This window comes from Salvelinus namaycush, unplaced genomic scaffold (assembly GCF_016432855.1).
Source record: "Salvelinus namaycush isolate Seneca unplaced genomic scaffold, SaNama_1.0 Scaffold320, whole genome shotgun sequence".
NCBI classification, from domain to species: domain Eukaryota; kingdom Metazoa; phylum Chordata; class Actinopteri; order Salmoniformes; family Salmonidae; genus Salvelinus; species Salvelinus namaycush.
In genome coordinates this window covers 11197-23834 of record NW_024060120.1, presented here as the reverse complement: position 1 = coordinate 23834, position 12638 = coordinate 11197, and the positions used below count along the sequence as shown (strand labels likewise).

The window sequence follows — 12638 nt, the reverse complement described above, 5'->3', positions numbered from 1 at the left end:
GAGTGACCTTACTAAGTAAAGTATTTGTCATGGTAACCACTTAACAGTCAAAAAGTCAATATTATGGCTAAACCATGCCCATTTCCACATTGTATCTTGTTAAAATGGGATTTTAAACCTGACCCTAACTAATGATGGCCTAGTTTGATGTGTTGGTCCACCAGACCTTCCACGCATTTAGGCAGAAGTGTCTGGAAACGAGATTAGGTGTCATGTGACTAACATGACATCACTTTAGAGCTTATGTCATCCTTCAGCACAACATGTCACCCTTTATAAAGCACATGTTTATATCATATTCCACAACATGTCACCCTTTATAAAGCACATGTTTATATCATATTCCACAACATGTCACCCTTTATAAAGCACATGTTTATATCATATTCCACAACATGTCACCCTTTATAAAGCACATGTTTATATCATATTCCACAACATGTCACCCTTTATAAAACACATGTTTATATCATATTCCACAACATGTCACCCTTTATAAAGCACATGTTTATATCATATTCCACAACATGTCACCCTTTATAAAGCACATGTTTATATCATATTCCACAACATGTCACCCTTTATAAAGCACATGTTTATATCATATTCCACAACATGTCACCCTTTATAAAGCACATGTTTATATCATATTCCACCACAGGCAATTGGTAGCACCTTAATTGGGGAGAAAGGGCTGGAGCAGAATCCGTGGAATGTTCTCAAATACATCAAACACATGGTTTCCATGTTTGTTGCCATTCCATTTACTCAGTTCCAGACATTATTATGCCGACCCCCCCTCAGCTGCCTCCATTGTTTCCACATAGTGGGTTACATCACATTTGACATTGGTGATTATGTCACACAGTTATGCCACATTTATGAACCCTTTAATAAAGCATGACATATCATTATAGAAGCTTTGTAACACATGTATGTAGTGCTTATAAAGGCATTGTGAAGGCTTTCTGTAGCCTTTATAAGCTGAACTTCATTTAAAGCCGGGCACTGTCAATGGAAGTTGACTTTCTTCCTTCTCAGAGCCCAAGATGTGTTTACACACACACACACCCACCTACCCACACACCCACCTACCCACACACAGAGTTCAGCTATATTGTGGGTTAGAAATTAGACAGTGTAGTTTGTGGCCAAGAAAATAACAGAAACATTGCAAAGGCCTGTTGTTCAATATGTGAACTTACAAGTTATCCACAAAAAATTTACTTTTTAGAAGTTTACAACTACAGAGGCCTATATAAATAGTTTTAAGCCTGCACTATTAGCCTATATCAGAGGCCTATATAAATAGTTTTAAGCCTGCGCTATTAGCCTATATCAGAGGCCTATATAAATCGTTTTTATAAATTGGTATGTTATTGTTCTGCCAACCAGTGAGTTAAAGCATGACTACTTTGATTTGAGTAGAGCTCCCGCTTTATTCACAGGTAGGCAAATCTGTAAATTACATCAACACTGAAATGAAACAAAATGCTATCTACATCTTACCATTTTAACGCCACTTCTCTCTGGTGTGCGAGGCGTTCGTTCTTTCATCTAGCTCACAATGCTCACACAGGCTTTGCATCACATGGAACGAAAGCACCCACAGATGATGAACAGAGCCAGTATCACTGCTAACGGTCTCCAGAGAAAGTAGAGATCACTTTTTGGAACATGCCCCAACATATCCCCAGACCCCCGCACCCCTCTGTTGTCTGCTAGCCGGGCTGGTCTGTTCACACTAGCCTACATGTCACTGTCCTGCAGTGCACGCACAGATTCACCTCCAAATATGCACATAGTGATATAAAGGTGAGGTGAGAACATCACTCAATTCATTTGTTTGATCAAATCTGATCAGAGTTGTTGAACGAAGCCTATGGCTTAATTTAGCCTATGGATTAATGGACATGTTCAATGGCATTTTTTGAATAACGTAGCCAATCAATCAATCAATCAATGAAATGTATTTATAAAGCCCCTTTTACATCAGCAGATGTCACAAAGTGCTTATACAAAAACCCAGCCTAAAACCCCAAAGAGCAAGCAATGCAGATGTAGAAGCATGGTGGCTAGGAAAAACTCACTAGAAAGGCAGGAACCTAGAGGAACCAGGCTCTGAGGGGTGGCCAGCCTTCTTCTGGCTGTGCCAGTGGAGATTATAAGAGTACATGGCCATTAATTCCAGATTGTTCTTCAAGATGTCCAGCAGGGTCAAATAATAATCACAGAGAGTGCAACATCGAGACAGCAGTTGCGGTAGAGAGAGAGAGGCATTATTTATTCCTAAAATAATGGCTTACTGCCTCATAGTCACATTCTCTGTAGGTCTACTAGACTTTTTTGTCACTGACAATTTGGATTTAGGTTACTCTACTCTTCATCTATGTAGCCCATATAGAAAAACAATATATTGACATAAATATTTTAACATGTATTTACATGTATTTAAGCCTTATATATATATATTTAAATAGGCTATATGTACAAAAATATATGTGCGTACAGTGCCTTCGAAAATAATTCAGACCCCTTGACTTTTTCCACATTTTGTTATGTTAAAACCTTATTTTAAAATTGATTAAACAAAAAAATCCTCACCAATCTACACACAATACCCCATAATGACAAAGCAAAAAAAGGTTTCAGAAAAGCTTTCAAATTTATTACAAATAAAAACAGAAATACCTTATAAGTATTCAGATGCTTTGCTATGAGACTCGAAATTGAGCTCTGTTTCCATTGATCATCCTTGAGATGTTTCTACAACTTGATTGGAGTCCACCTGTGGAACATTCAATTGATTGGACATGATTTTGGACAGGCACACACCTGTCTATATAAGGTCCCAGAGTTGACAGTGCATGTCACAGCAAAAACCAAGCCATGAAGTTGAAGGAATTGTCCGTAGAACTCTGAGATAGGATTGTGTCAAGACACAGATCTGGGGAAGGGAACCAAAACATTTCTGCAGCATCGAAGGTCCCCAAGAACACAGCCGCCTCCATCATTCTTAAATGGTGAAGCTTGGAACCACCAAGAATCTTCCTAGAGCTGGCCACCTGGCTTAACTGATCAATCGGGGAGAAGGGCCTTGGTCAGGGAGGTGACCAAGAACCCGATGGTCACTCTGCCAGAGCTCTAGAGTTCTTCTGTGGAGATGGGAGAACCTTCCAGAAGGACAACCATATCTGCAGCACTCCACCAATCAGGCATTTATGGTAGAGTGGCCTCAGTAAAAGGCACATGACAGCCCACTTAGAGTTTGCCAAAAGGCACCTAAAGGCTCTAAAGATTCTCTGGTCTGATAAAACCAAGATTGAGCTCTTTGGCCTGAATGCCAAGCGTCACATCTGGAGGAAACCTGGCACCATCTCTACGGTGAAGCATGGTGGTGGCAGCATCAAGCTGTGGGGATGTTTTTCAGCGGCAGGGACTGGGAGACTAGTCAGGATCGAGGCAAAGATGAATGGAGCAAAGTACAGAGAGATCCTTGATGAAAACCTGCTCCAGAGTGTTCAGGACCTCAGACTGGGGCAAAGATTCACCTTCCAACAGGACAACGACCCTAAGCACACAGCCAAGACAATGCAGGAATGGCTTTGGGACAAGTCTCTGAATGTCCTTGAGTGGCCCAGCCAGAGCCCGGACTTGAACCCGATCGAACATCTCTGGAAGGACCTGAAAATAGCTGTGCAGCAACACTCCCCATCCAACCTGACAGGGCTTGAGAGGATCTGCAGAGAAGAATGGGAGAAACTCCCCAAATACAGGTGTGCCAAGCTTGTAGCGTCATACCCAAGAAGACTCGAGGCTGTAATCGCTGCCAAAGGTGCTTCAACAAAGTACTGAGTAAAGGGTCTGAATACTTACGTAAATGTGATATTTCGTTGTTGTTGTTTTTTTATACATTTGGAAAAATTCAAAAAACTGTTTTTGCTTTGTCATTATGGTGTATTGTGTGTAGTTTGATGAGGCAACAAAAACTATTTAATTCATTTTAGAATAAGGCTGTAACGTAACAAATTGTGGAAAGTCAATGGGTCTGAATACCTCCCGAATGCACTGTATTACAAAATTGGCCATTTTCATATATTTCTACATATACTGTATGTTTATATATTTAAATATATGGTGTGGAAATACATTTTGACAATATGCTGTGGTAGCTAGTAAAACATATTCCAAACTATACTTGATAAATATATGTTACCATGTATTTTAATGAATGGAAAATGTTGCTTTTTACTTTGGATACTGTAGCTAGGCTACATTAAAATTCAATGCATACAACTACAAAGTTCGGCACTAAATCCCAATAGCATGTTGTGGTATACTTTGACAAGTTTGAATGAATGACATTTAAGTCATTTACATTTACATTTAATGACAACTAAGAGTGTTATCAATCATCTTTATGTTCTCAAATAACTTGGTCCATTGTTGAATTGTGGCATGTGTGTCACTGGAAGGTCGCATCTGAAACACAAAATATAATGTACAAATTACATCTGTGACCTTAACATCTGTATTTGAAAATTATGTCTTTTGAACATCAAATGTATACTTACAATGCAGATTCCTTCACCTCCAGCTCACAAGATGACCATTATCATGTGGATAATGCAGAGACAGAGAGTTAGTGAAACAATTCCACACAAGATGACCATTATCATGTGGATAATGCAGACAGAGTTAGTGAAACAATTCCACACAAGATGACCATTATCATGTGGATAATGCAGAGACAGAGAGTTAGTGAAACAATTCCACACAAGATGACCATTATCATGTGGATAATGCAGAGACAGAGAGTTAGTGAAACAATTCCACACAAGATGACCATTATCATGTGGATAATGCAGAGACAGAGAGTTAGTGAAACAATTCCACACAAGATGACCGTTATCATGTGGATAATGCAGAGACAGAGAGTTAGTGAAACAATTCCACACAAGATGACCATTATCATGTGGATAATGCAGAGACAGAGAGTTAGTGAAACAATTCCACACAAGATGATTAATAAATAAGGGGTAAATGTTAATGAAGACGTTTTAATTCAATTGGGAACTAGCTAGCTAAATGATACAAAAGACTACTTCCATTGGCTGGGGTCTGTCCATAGGCAGCTAAGACTCAAGACCAGAAGGATCCACTGCAGCAGGGAAATATATAATTTTTTGCTAGAAATAATCTATTTCTATCAGACACCCAACCCTCACTAAAGCTAGCTAAATTAGCTAGCCAACAAGCAACACATAACTTGAATAGCCCTTGGATAGCCAAGAACATTTAACAAAAGCTTTGGCAATTAAATTATATCTAATACAAACATGACATTAACTCTACTGAACTTAATTTTTCATAACAATTCTTACCTTGGTCAGTCACACTGCATGTTGTTGGCAAGCTAAAGGAGCTAGCTGTCTTAGCAAGCTTGATGAAAACCTTTGCTTGCAGTTGAAGAAAGTATCACCCACCAGGCTAAAAACATATTTAATTCAATGTTATGAATGTATAAATAAAATAAAATGCCAATGTCCACTGGAAAGCTCTGTGGCCGTGACAACTGCTCTCTTCTTCTGAAGAAGAAGAAAATAAAAAGTTGTAATGGCTGCTCTGTCAGTTGGAGGCCAGCCTGGGGTGAGGGCTCGGGGACATTTGAAATTGTGATTGACAGCTCAGGAAAAATATATTTTAATACATTTCTAAATATTTGTACATATATGTTCTACGTTCAAGTGTCTTTTTGAAATAAACACCTAATTTATTTGTACTATGTTTCATAAGTGGCAGGTAGGCTATACCTCAATAGCTGCAGAATGCATTGTCAACTATAACTCAATGATCCAACTTTAGCATGCAAAATGCCACTTTGGGAACCTAATGCTAAGTTACTAGAGGTCAATAGAGTCTCAACATTATCATCGGGGTAGAGAAGATTGTGAGGTGTGTATTTTACACATATGTACAACATATATATTTACATATATTTAATCTATTTATTTCTATATTGGATGAATACATGATAAAAACATTTCCACAATATATTTACATTTTATTGAAAAACATTCCAATATATAATTGTTCCATATGGGAGCCTAGGCCTATATGTGCACCATGAGTGAGACCTTTCTAATAATATTAAATGAGTGTAAATGTTTATTTCCAGGAAATATCTTTCCTATCTTGAGACTTTTCTATGGTGGTCAAATTGAATGGGGGGAGGAGGGAGCGAGTTAGAGGGGGCTGGGGTGCCTTCAGCTAGAATAACTTCATCCCGTGATCTCGGTCTTTCTCTCTCTTTCTCTCTCTCTCTCTCGCTGAACACAGGCCTTAAAATATGCTTTTCTCCCCCATGATCTCTCTTCAGCCCTAATAGAGTAGGGTAGTGGGAGTAGTGGTATATGTGAGTTAGGTTAGTTAGTAAGAGGCTTGTTGTATGTTTACTGGCTTATTAGTGAACTCATGACGCACTGCAGCAGTAGTTAATGAAAGCGTTTTTTTTTACCGGTTTCTGTTCTAAAACCATGTATAGAGACGGAGTGCTGCACAAGAAGAACAGAAAATACTTTATACCTTATTTTCTAGGACTAGTTTCAGTTTTCTATTGCACGGTTCATCTTGTGTCTTTCACTGCAGCAGCAGCTCAGGAGGACTCCCGTTCCAACAGAGTGCGCCGGGCACTAGGTGAGTGTTCAAATCTACCCATCAAGCCTGATAATCAATTAGATCAAGCCAATAAACGGTGACAATGTTTTCGCAGCTAATGGCGGTGACTAATTGAGAACGAATCCCCATAACATTCCTCAGAAGAATAGACACAATGTTGGCACTGTGGTCATTCAGTAATGTTACAGACATCTATTCAAAAAGCCTATAATTATGTTATTGTAGACTGTTACTTTCATTTTTCACTTCAAATGTTTATTTTATTGTATAAGTTTCATACAGTATGTATATTTTTTTACTGAGTTTGTAGACTGTTACTTTCTGTAACTTAGACAACTCTGTGTGTGTTGTTTCAGAGAATGAGACAGAGTGTATTACAACGCAGTCGTCTGAGTTTCCAGAGGGGTTCTTCACACTACAGGAGAGGAAGGATGGAGGACTCCTCATACACTTTATGATCATATTTTACATGCTGCTGGCAGTTGCATTAGTCTGTGACGACTACTTCCTACCTTCTCTAGAACTTATCAGTGACCGTAAGTCACTCTGTGTGTTTGTGTGTGTGTGTGTGTGTGTGTGCGTGCGTGCGTGCGTGCGTGCGTGCGTGCGTGCGTGCGTGCGTGCGTGCGTGTGTTAAATGGCAACGTCTCTTGGTCTCCGTTCCAGGTCTGGGTCTATCTCAGGACGTAGCAGGAGCCACCTTTATGGCAGCAGGCAGCTCTGCTCCTGAAATGGTCACTGCCTTTCTGGGTACGTAAGGCATCTGAAACATATGCACAACATTTAATTACTATGGTTTGCTGAGAATAACTGCACCTCACTACAATCATCATCCTCATCGTTGTCATCATCATCATCATGTGTTAACAATTGTGTGTGTGTGTGTGTGTGTGTGTGTGTGTGTGTGTGTGTGTGTGTGTGTGTGTGTGTGTGTGTGTGTGTGTGTGTGTGTGTGTGTGTGTGTGTGTGTGTGTGTGTGTGTTGTCTTACCCAGGTGTGTTTGTGACAAAGGGAGACATCGGTGTGAGCACCATCGTAGGATCAGCTGTCTACAACCTCCTGGGGATCTGTGCTGCTTGTGGACTCCTGACCAAAGTGGTATGTGTACAGTACACACATTATGGGAAGCCTTACCTAACCATAAAGAGCTCAGTGGTATAATAATCATCCATTCCAGCCAGGGGCAGCTTTAGTAGGTCAAGGGGGGAGATGATTGTGTGTGTGTGTGTGTGTGTGTGTGTGTGTGTGTGTGTGTGTGTGTGTGTGTGTGTGTGTGTGTGTGTGTGTGTGTGTGTGTGTGTGTGTGTGTGTGTCGGGCCGGTCCTGGTCCGTTCTGCCGCCCACGTTGAAATCAGGTTCATTTTCGGTTCTGAATGAAAGTTGAAAAGACGCAATTTCTAGACGTCTATGTTTGGGCCATATCATACCGGTCCAAATCTGAACCAAGCCTAAACGTCTCTGATTGGTTAAGATTTGGTCCCAACCGGACGGTCCGGACGAATGTCCATGTACATGGAAATCAAGGCCAAAAGGCATCCAAAAGGCAATGGTGTCAGTCCGTGCTTACTGAGGTATAGCCTACAGTGTCGCATGAAATAAACTCTTCTGAATGCCCATCCATGTGGTAGGCCCACCGATTGTCAAACAGGCCGTTGCATTGGCTTTATTAGTCCTGATTCCTGTGATTTGGCTATTTAAGCTCTGAATATCAGCTACCCAACTTTATCAGGAGGAGATATCTCTATTTGCAGTGTGTTATTACAGCTGGAAATGCACAAGTATTTTCTTCTTTGTTATGATCAGCTCATCATAAATGTCTGGATACAAACCTGAAACCACTGATCATGACAGTTTGGCCCACGGGATGAATCTCCTGGACAGCAGTTGTGAGTAGCCTGATTGTCCGTTTTACTTTGACCTGTCCTGTTTTTAGGGTACGTTGTTTGTTAACATGTCGGCTAATTTGATTGGGCGCCATTTAGGTTAAACTACTTGATTGGAACAACATGCATGATGTAAGAAGTTTCTGTCTATTTACATTGTCATACATTTTATCTCCAGCCTGTGAGCTACAGGCAGGTAGCCAAGTGGTTAGAGCGTTGGGCCAGTAACCGAAAGGTTGCTGGATCGAATCCCTGAGCTGACAAGGTAAAAATATGTTGTTCTGCCCCTGAGCAAGGCAGTTAACCCACTGTTCCCCGGGTGCTGAAGACGTGGATGTCGATTAAGGCAGCCCCCTGCACCTCTCTGATTCAGAGGGGTTGGGTTAAATGCGGAAGACACATTTCAGTTGAATACATTCAGTTGGACAACTGACTAGGTATCCCCCTTTCCCTTACAGAAAAGGCCACATATTCTTTCTACCATATCCTATATGTGCTAGATGATTTGCCTGACAGAATGTTAGTAGAGCGCTCCAAAGGGCGGCATCAGCGCTGACCTAAAAAGCCCATATTCAACTGGTTGAGAGAAATTGACATTGTTTGGGCAGAACTATGTGAGGTTTAATGTGTTGCTGGAGGTGCATCTAGTCAATCTGCCACCATAGGCGGTCGCCTAATGAGCAGGTGTGTGTGTGTGTGTGTGTGTGTGTGTGTGTGTGTGTGTGTGTGTGTGTGTGTGTGTGTGTGTGTGTGTGTACTATAAGCTGTAAACAGTGTGTTTTCTGTCCTAGGTGGGTCGTCTGACCTGTTGGCCTCTGTTCCGGGACTGTCTAGCTTACGCCATCTCTATCTCTGCTGTTATAGCCATCATTTCAGACAACAAAGTCTACTGGTAAGTGTGTGTGTGTGTGTGTGTGTGTGTGTGTGTGTGTGTGTGTGTGTGTGTGTGTGTGTGTGTGTGTGTGTGTGTGTGTGTGTGTGTGGTGTAGGTGCGGTATAGCTAGTGCCTTCTGTGTGTGTAGGGAGTGCCTTCTGTGTGTGTTTGCAACAGTATAACTTTTCCAGGACAGTGGAAGTTTTACATGTCATTGAGAATTTATTGTCTTTGATAATAAAGTTAAAGTGCCCTGTGTGTACTGGTAAGTATCTGTGTTCAACTCCACTTCCTCAATCTCAGCATGCAGTAACACTTTACAGCCCAGCGGTATGATACTAATCATCAACAATCCTCCTAGGTACACAACCTTCCTATTTTATTATTGCCGAATACAGAGTCATAAACCAATCAGTTCTAATATACATGTACAAGTGATTGTATTCATTTTTTATTAGCATTTAACTCTCCTCTTCCCTCCTCTCTTCTCCTTTCCTCAAATCTCCTCCCCTCCCCTCTTCTCTTCTCTCCTCTCCTCCCGTCTCCTCTCCTCCCCTCCCTCTCCTCCCCTCTCCCCAGGTATGATGCAGCCTGTCTGTTGCTGGTCTATGGGGTGTACATCGTAGTGTTGTGTTTTGACCTGAGGATCAGTGAGTGTGTTCTGAGGAGGTTCAGCCCCTGCTGTACTTGCCTGGGGAAAGGTTCCGGGGATCACAGCGAGACACAGCCATTGGTCGACACCACTCTGAGGGTCCACAGACGTTCTAGAAGCGACAGCGGAATCTTCCAGGATGATTCAGGATACTCACACATTTCCCTCAGTCTGCACGGCCTGAATGAGATACCAGAGGGTAGCTGACTCTATCTGTCATGTAAAAGTTTTAAAGTATTTGGTTTTAAATATACTTAAGTAATCAAAAGTAAATATAATTGCGAAAATATACAATTAAAAATTACTTATATTAAGCAAACCAGACGGCATAATGTTCTTGTTTTTTTAATTTACAGATAGCCAGAGGCACGCTCCAACACTCAGACATAATTTACAAACTAAGCATGTGTTTAGTGAGTCCCCCAGATCAGAGGCAGTAGGGATGACCAGGGATGTTCTCTTAATAAGTGTGTGAATTAGACCATTTCTTGTCCTGCTAAGCATACAGGATGTAATGACTACTTTTGGGTGTCAGGGAAATGTATGGAGTAAAAAGTATATAATATTCTTTAGGAATGTGGTGAAGTAAAAGCAAAAGTTCTCAAAAATATAAATAGTAAAGTAAAGAACAGATACCCCAAAAAACTACTTAAGTAGTACTTTCAAGTATTGTTTCTTATGTACTTTACACTACTACACACACACACACACACACACACACACACACACACACACACACACACACACACACACACACACACACACACACACACACACACACACACACACACACACACACCGCTCTGGTATATGACACATTGATGCCATGCAGACTGAGGAAGGTGTGTGTGTGTGTGTGTGTGTGTGTGTGTGTGTGTGTGTGTGTGTGTGTGTGTGTGTGTGTGTGTGTGTGTGTGTGTGTGTGTGTGTGTGTGTGTGTGTGTGTGTGTGTGTGTGTGTGTGTGTGTGATTTACTCCAGTGGGGAGTTTGCGGGGACAGAGGAGAACAAATTGCAACAATTTTCCTGCCAAGCAACAACAACACAGCAAGAGGTGCCGCTAATCAAAACACAGATCTGAGAATCACACACACACACATATTTTCTCTTGAACGCTTTCTCTGGCTTCTACATAAAATGTCACAATTTGTGTGAGAACTTTTTCAAGTACATCACACCTGTGTGTTTCATATGAGAACAGGGATTGACACCCCTTGTGTTTTCTCTCTCTGTGTCTGTGTTCCAGACCACAAGAGTGTGTTCTCAATGCCAGAGAATGACCTGAAGCGAATCCTGTGGGTGCTGTCCCTCCCGGCCATCGTGATTCTCTACCTGACGATTCCAGACTGCAGGAGACGGTTCTGGAAAAAATGGTTCATGTTCACCTTCTTTATGTCCGCTGTCTGGATCTCAGCCTTCACATATGTACTGGTCTGGATGGTCACTATCGTAGGTAAATATATATATATATATATACACACTACCGTTCAAAAGTTTGGGGTCACTTAGAAATGTCCTTGTTTTTGAAAGAAAAGCACAATTTTGGTCCATTAAAATAACATCAAATTTATCAGAAATACAGTGTAGACATTGTTAATGTTGTAAATGACTATTGTCGCTGGAAACAGCAGATTTTATATACATAGGTGTACAGAGGCCCATTATCAGCAACCATCACTCCTGTGTTCCAATGGCACGTTGTGTTAGCTAATCCAAGTTTATAATTTTAAAAGGCTAATTGATCATTAGAAAACCCTTTTGCAATTATGTTAGCACAGCTGAAAACTGTTGTTCTGATTAAAGAAGCAATAAAACTGGCTTTCTTAAGACTAGTTGAGTATCTGGAGCATCAGCATTTGTGGGTTCGATTACAGGCTCAAAATGGCCAGAAACAAAAAACTTTCTTCGGAAACTCGTCAGTCTATTCTTGTTCTGAGAAATGAAGGCTATTCCATGCGAGAAATTGCCAAGAAACTGAAGATCTCGTACAACGCTGTGTACTACTCCCTTCACAGAACAGTGCAAACTAGCTCTAAGTTCCTCTGTCCAGTGTCTGTGTTCTTTTGCCCATCTAATATTTTCTTTTTATTGGCCAGTCCGAGATATGGCTTTTTCTTTGCAACTCTGCGTAGAAGGCCAGCATCCCCGGAGTCGCCTCTTCACTGTTAACATTGAGACTGATGTTTTCTGGGTACTATTTAATGAAGCTGCCATTTTGTTATGTTACAGCCTTATTCTAAAATGTATAACATTTTTGTTTAATCCTTAGCAATCTACACACAATAGCCCATAATGACAAAGCTAAAACAGTTTGTTTTTTTGGCAAATTTATAAAAAATAAAAACAGAAATACCTTATTTACATAAGGTATAAGACTCGAAATTGAGCTCAGGTGCATCCTGTTTCCATTGATCACAGTGGTAAATTCAATTGATTGGACATGATTTGGAAAGGCAAACACCTGTCTATATAAGGTCCCACAGTTGACAGTGCATGTCAGAGTAAAAACCAAGCCATGAGGTCAAAGGAATTGTCTGTAGAGCTCCAAGACA

The 12638-nt window shown here is 40.8% G+C and overlaps 1 protein-coding gene across 1 annotated transcript; it reads left to right on the top strand.

Moving 5' to 3' along the window:
* Positions 1–6536: 6536 nt before the first annotated feature.
* LOC120040016 (sodium/potassium/calcium exchanger 5-like) lies at positions 6537–11539 on the top strand (the record flags this gene model as incomplete). The annotated part of the gene is made up of 7 exons (XM_038985334.1): positions 6537–6696; positions 7035–7214; positions 7345–7428; positions 7673–7776; positions 9353–9453; positions 10015–10286; positions 11333–11539. Coding segments are annotated over exons 1-7 (1108 nt in total), but the record flags the coding sequence as incomplete, so codon positions are not given.
* Positions 11540–12638: the final 1099 nt, after the last annotated feature.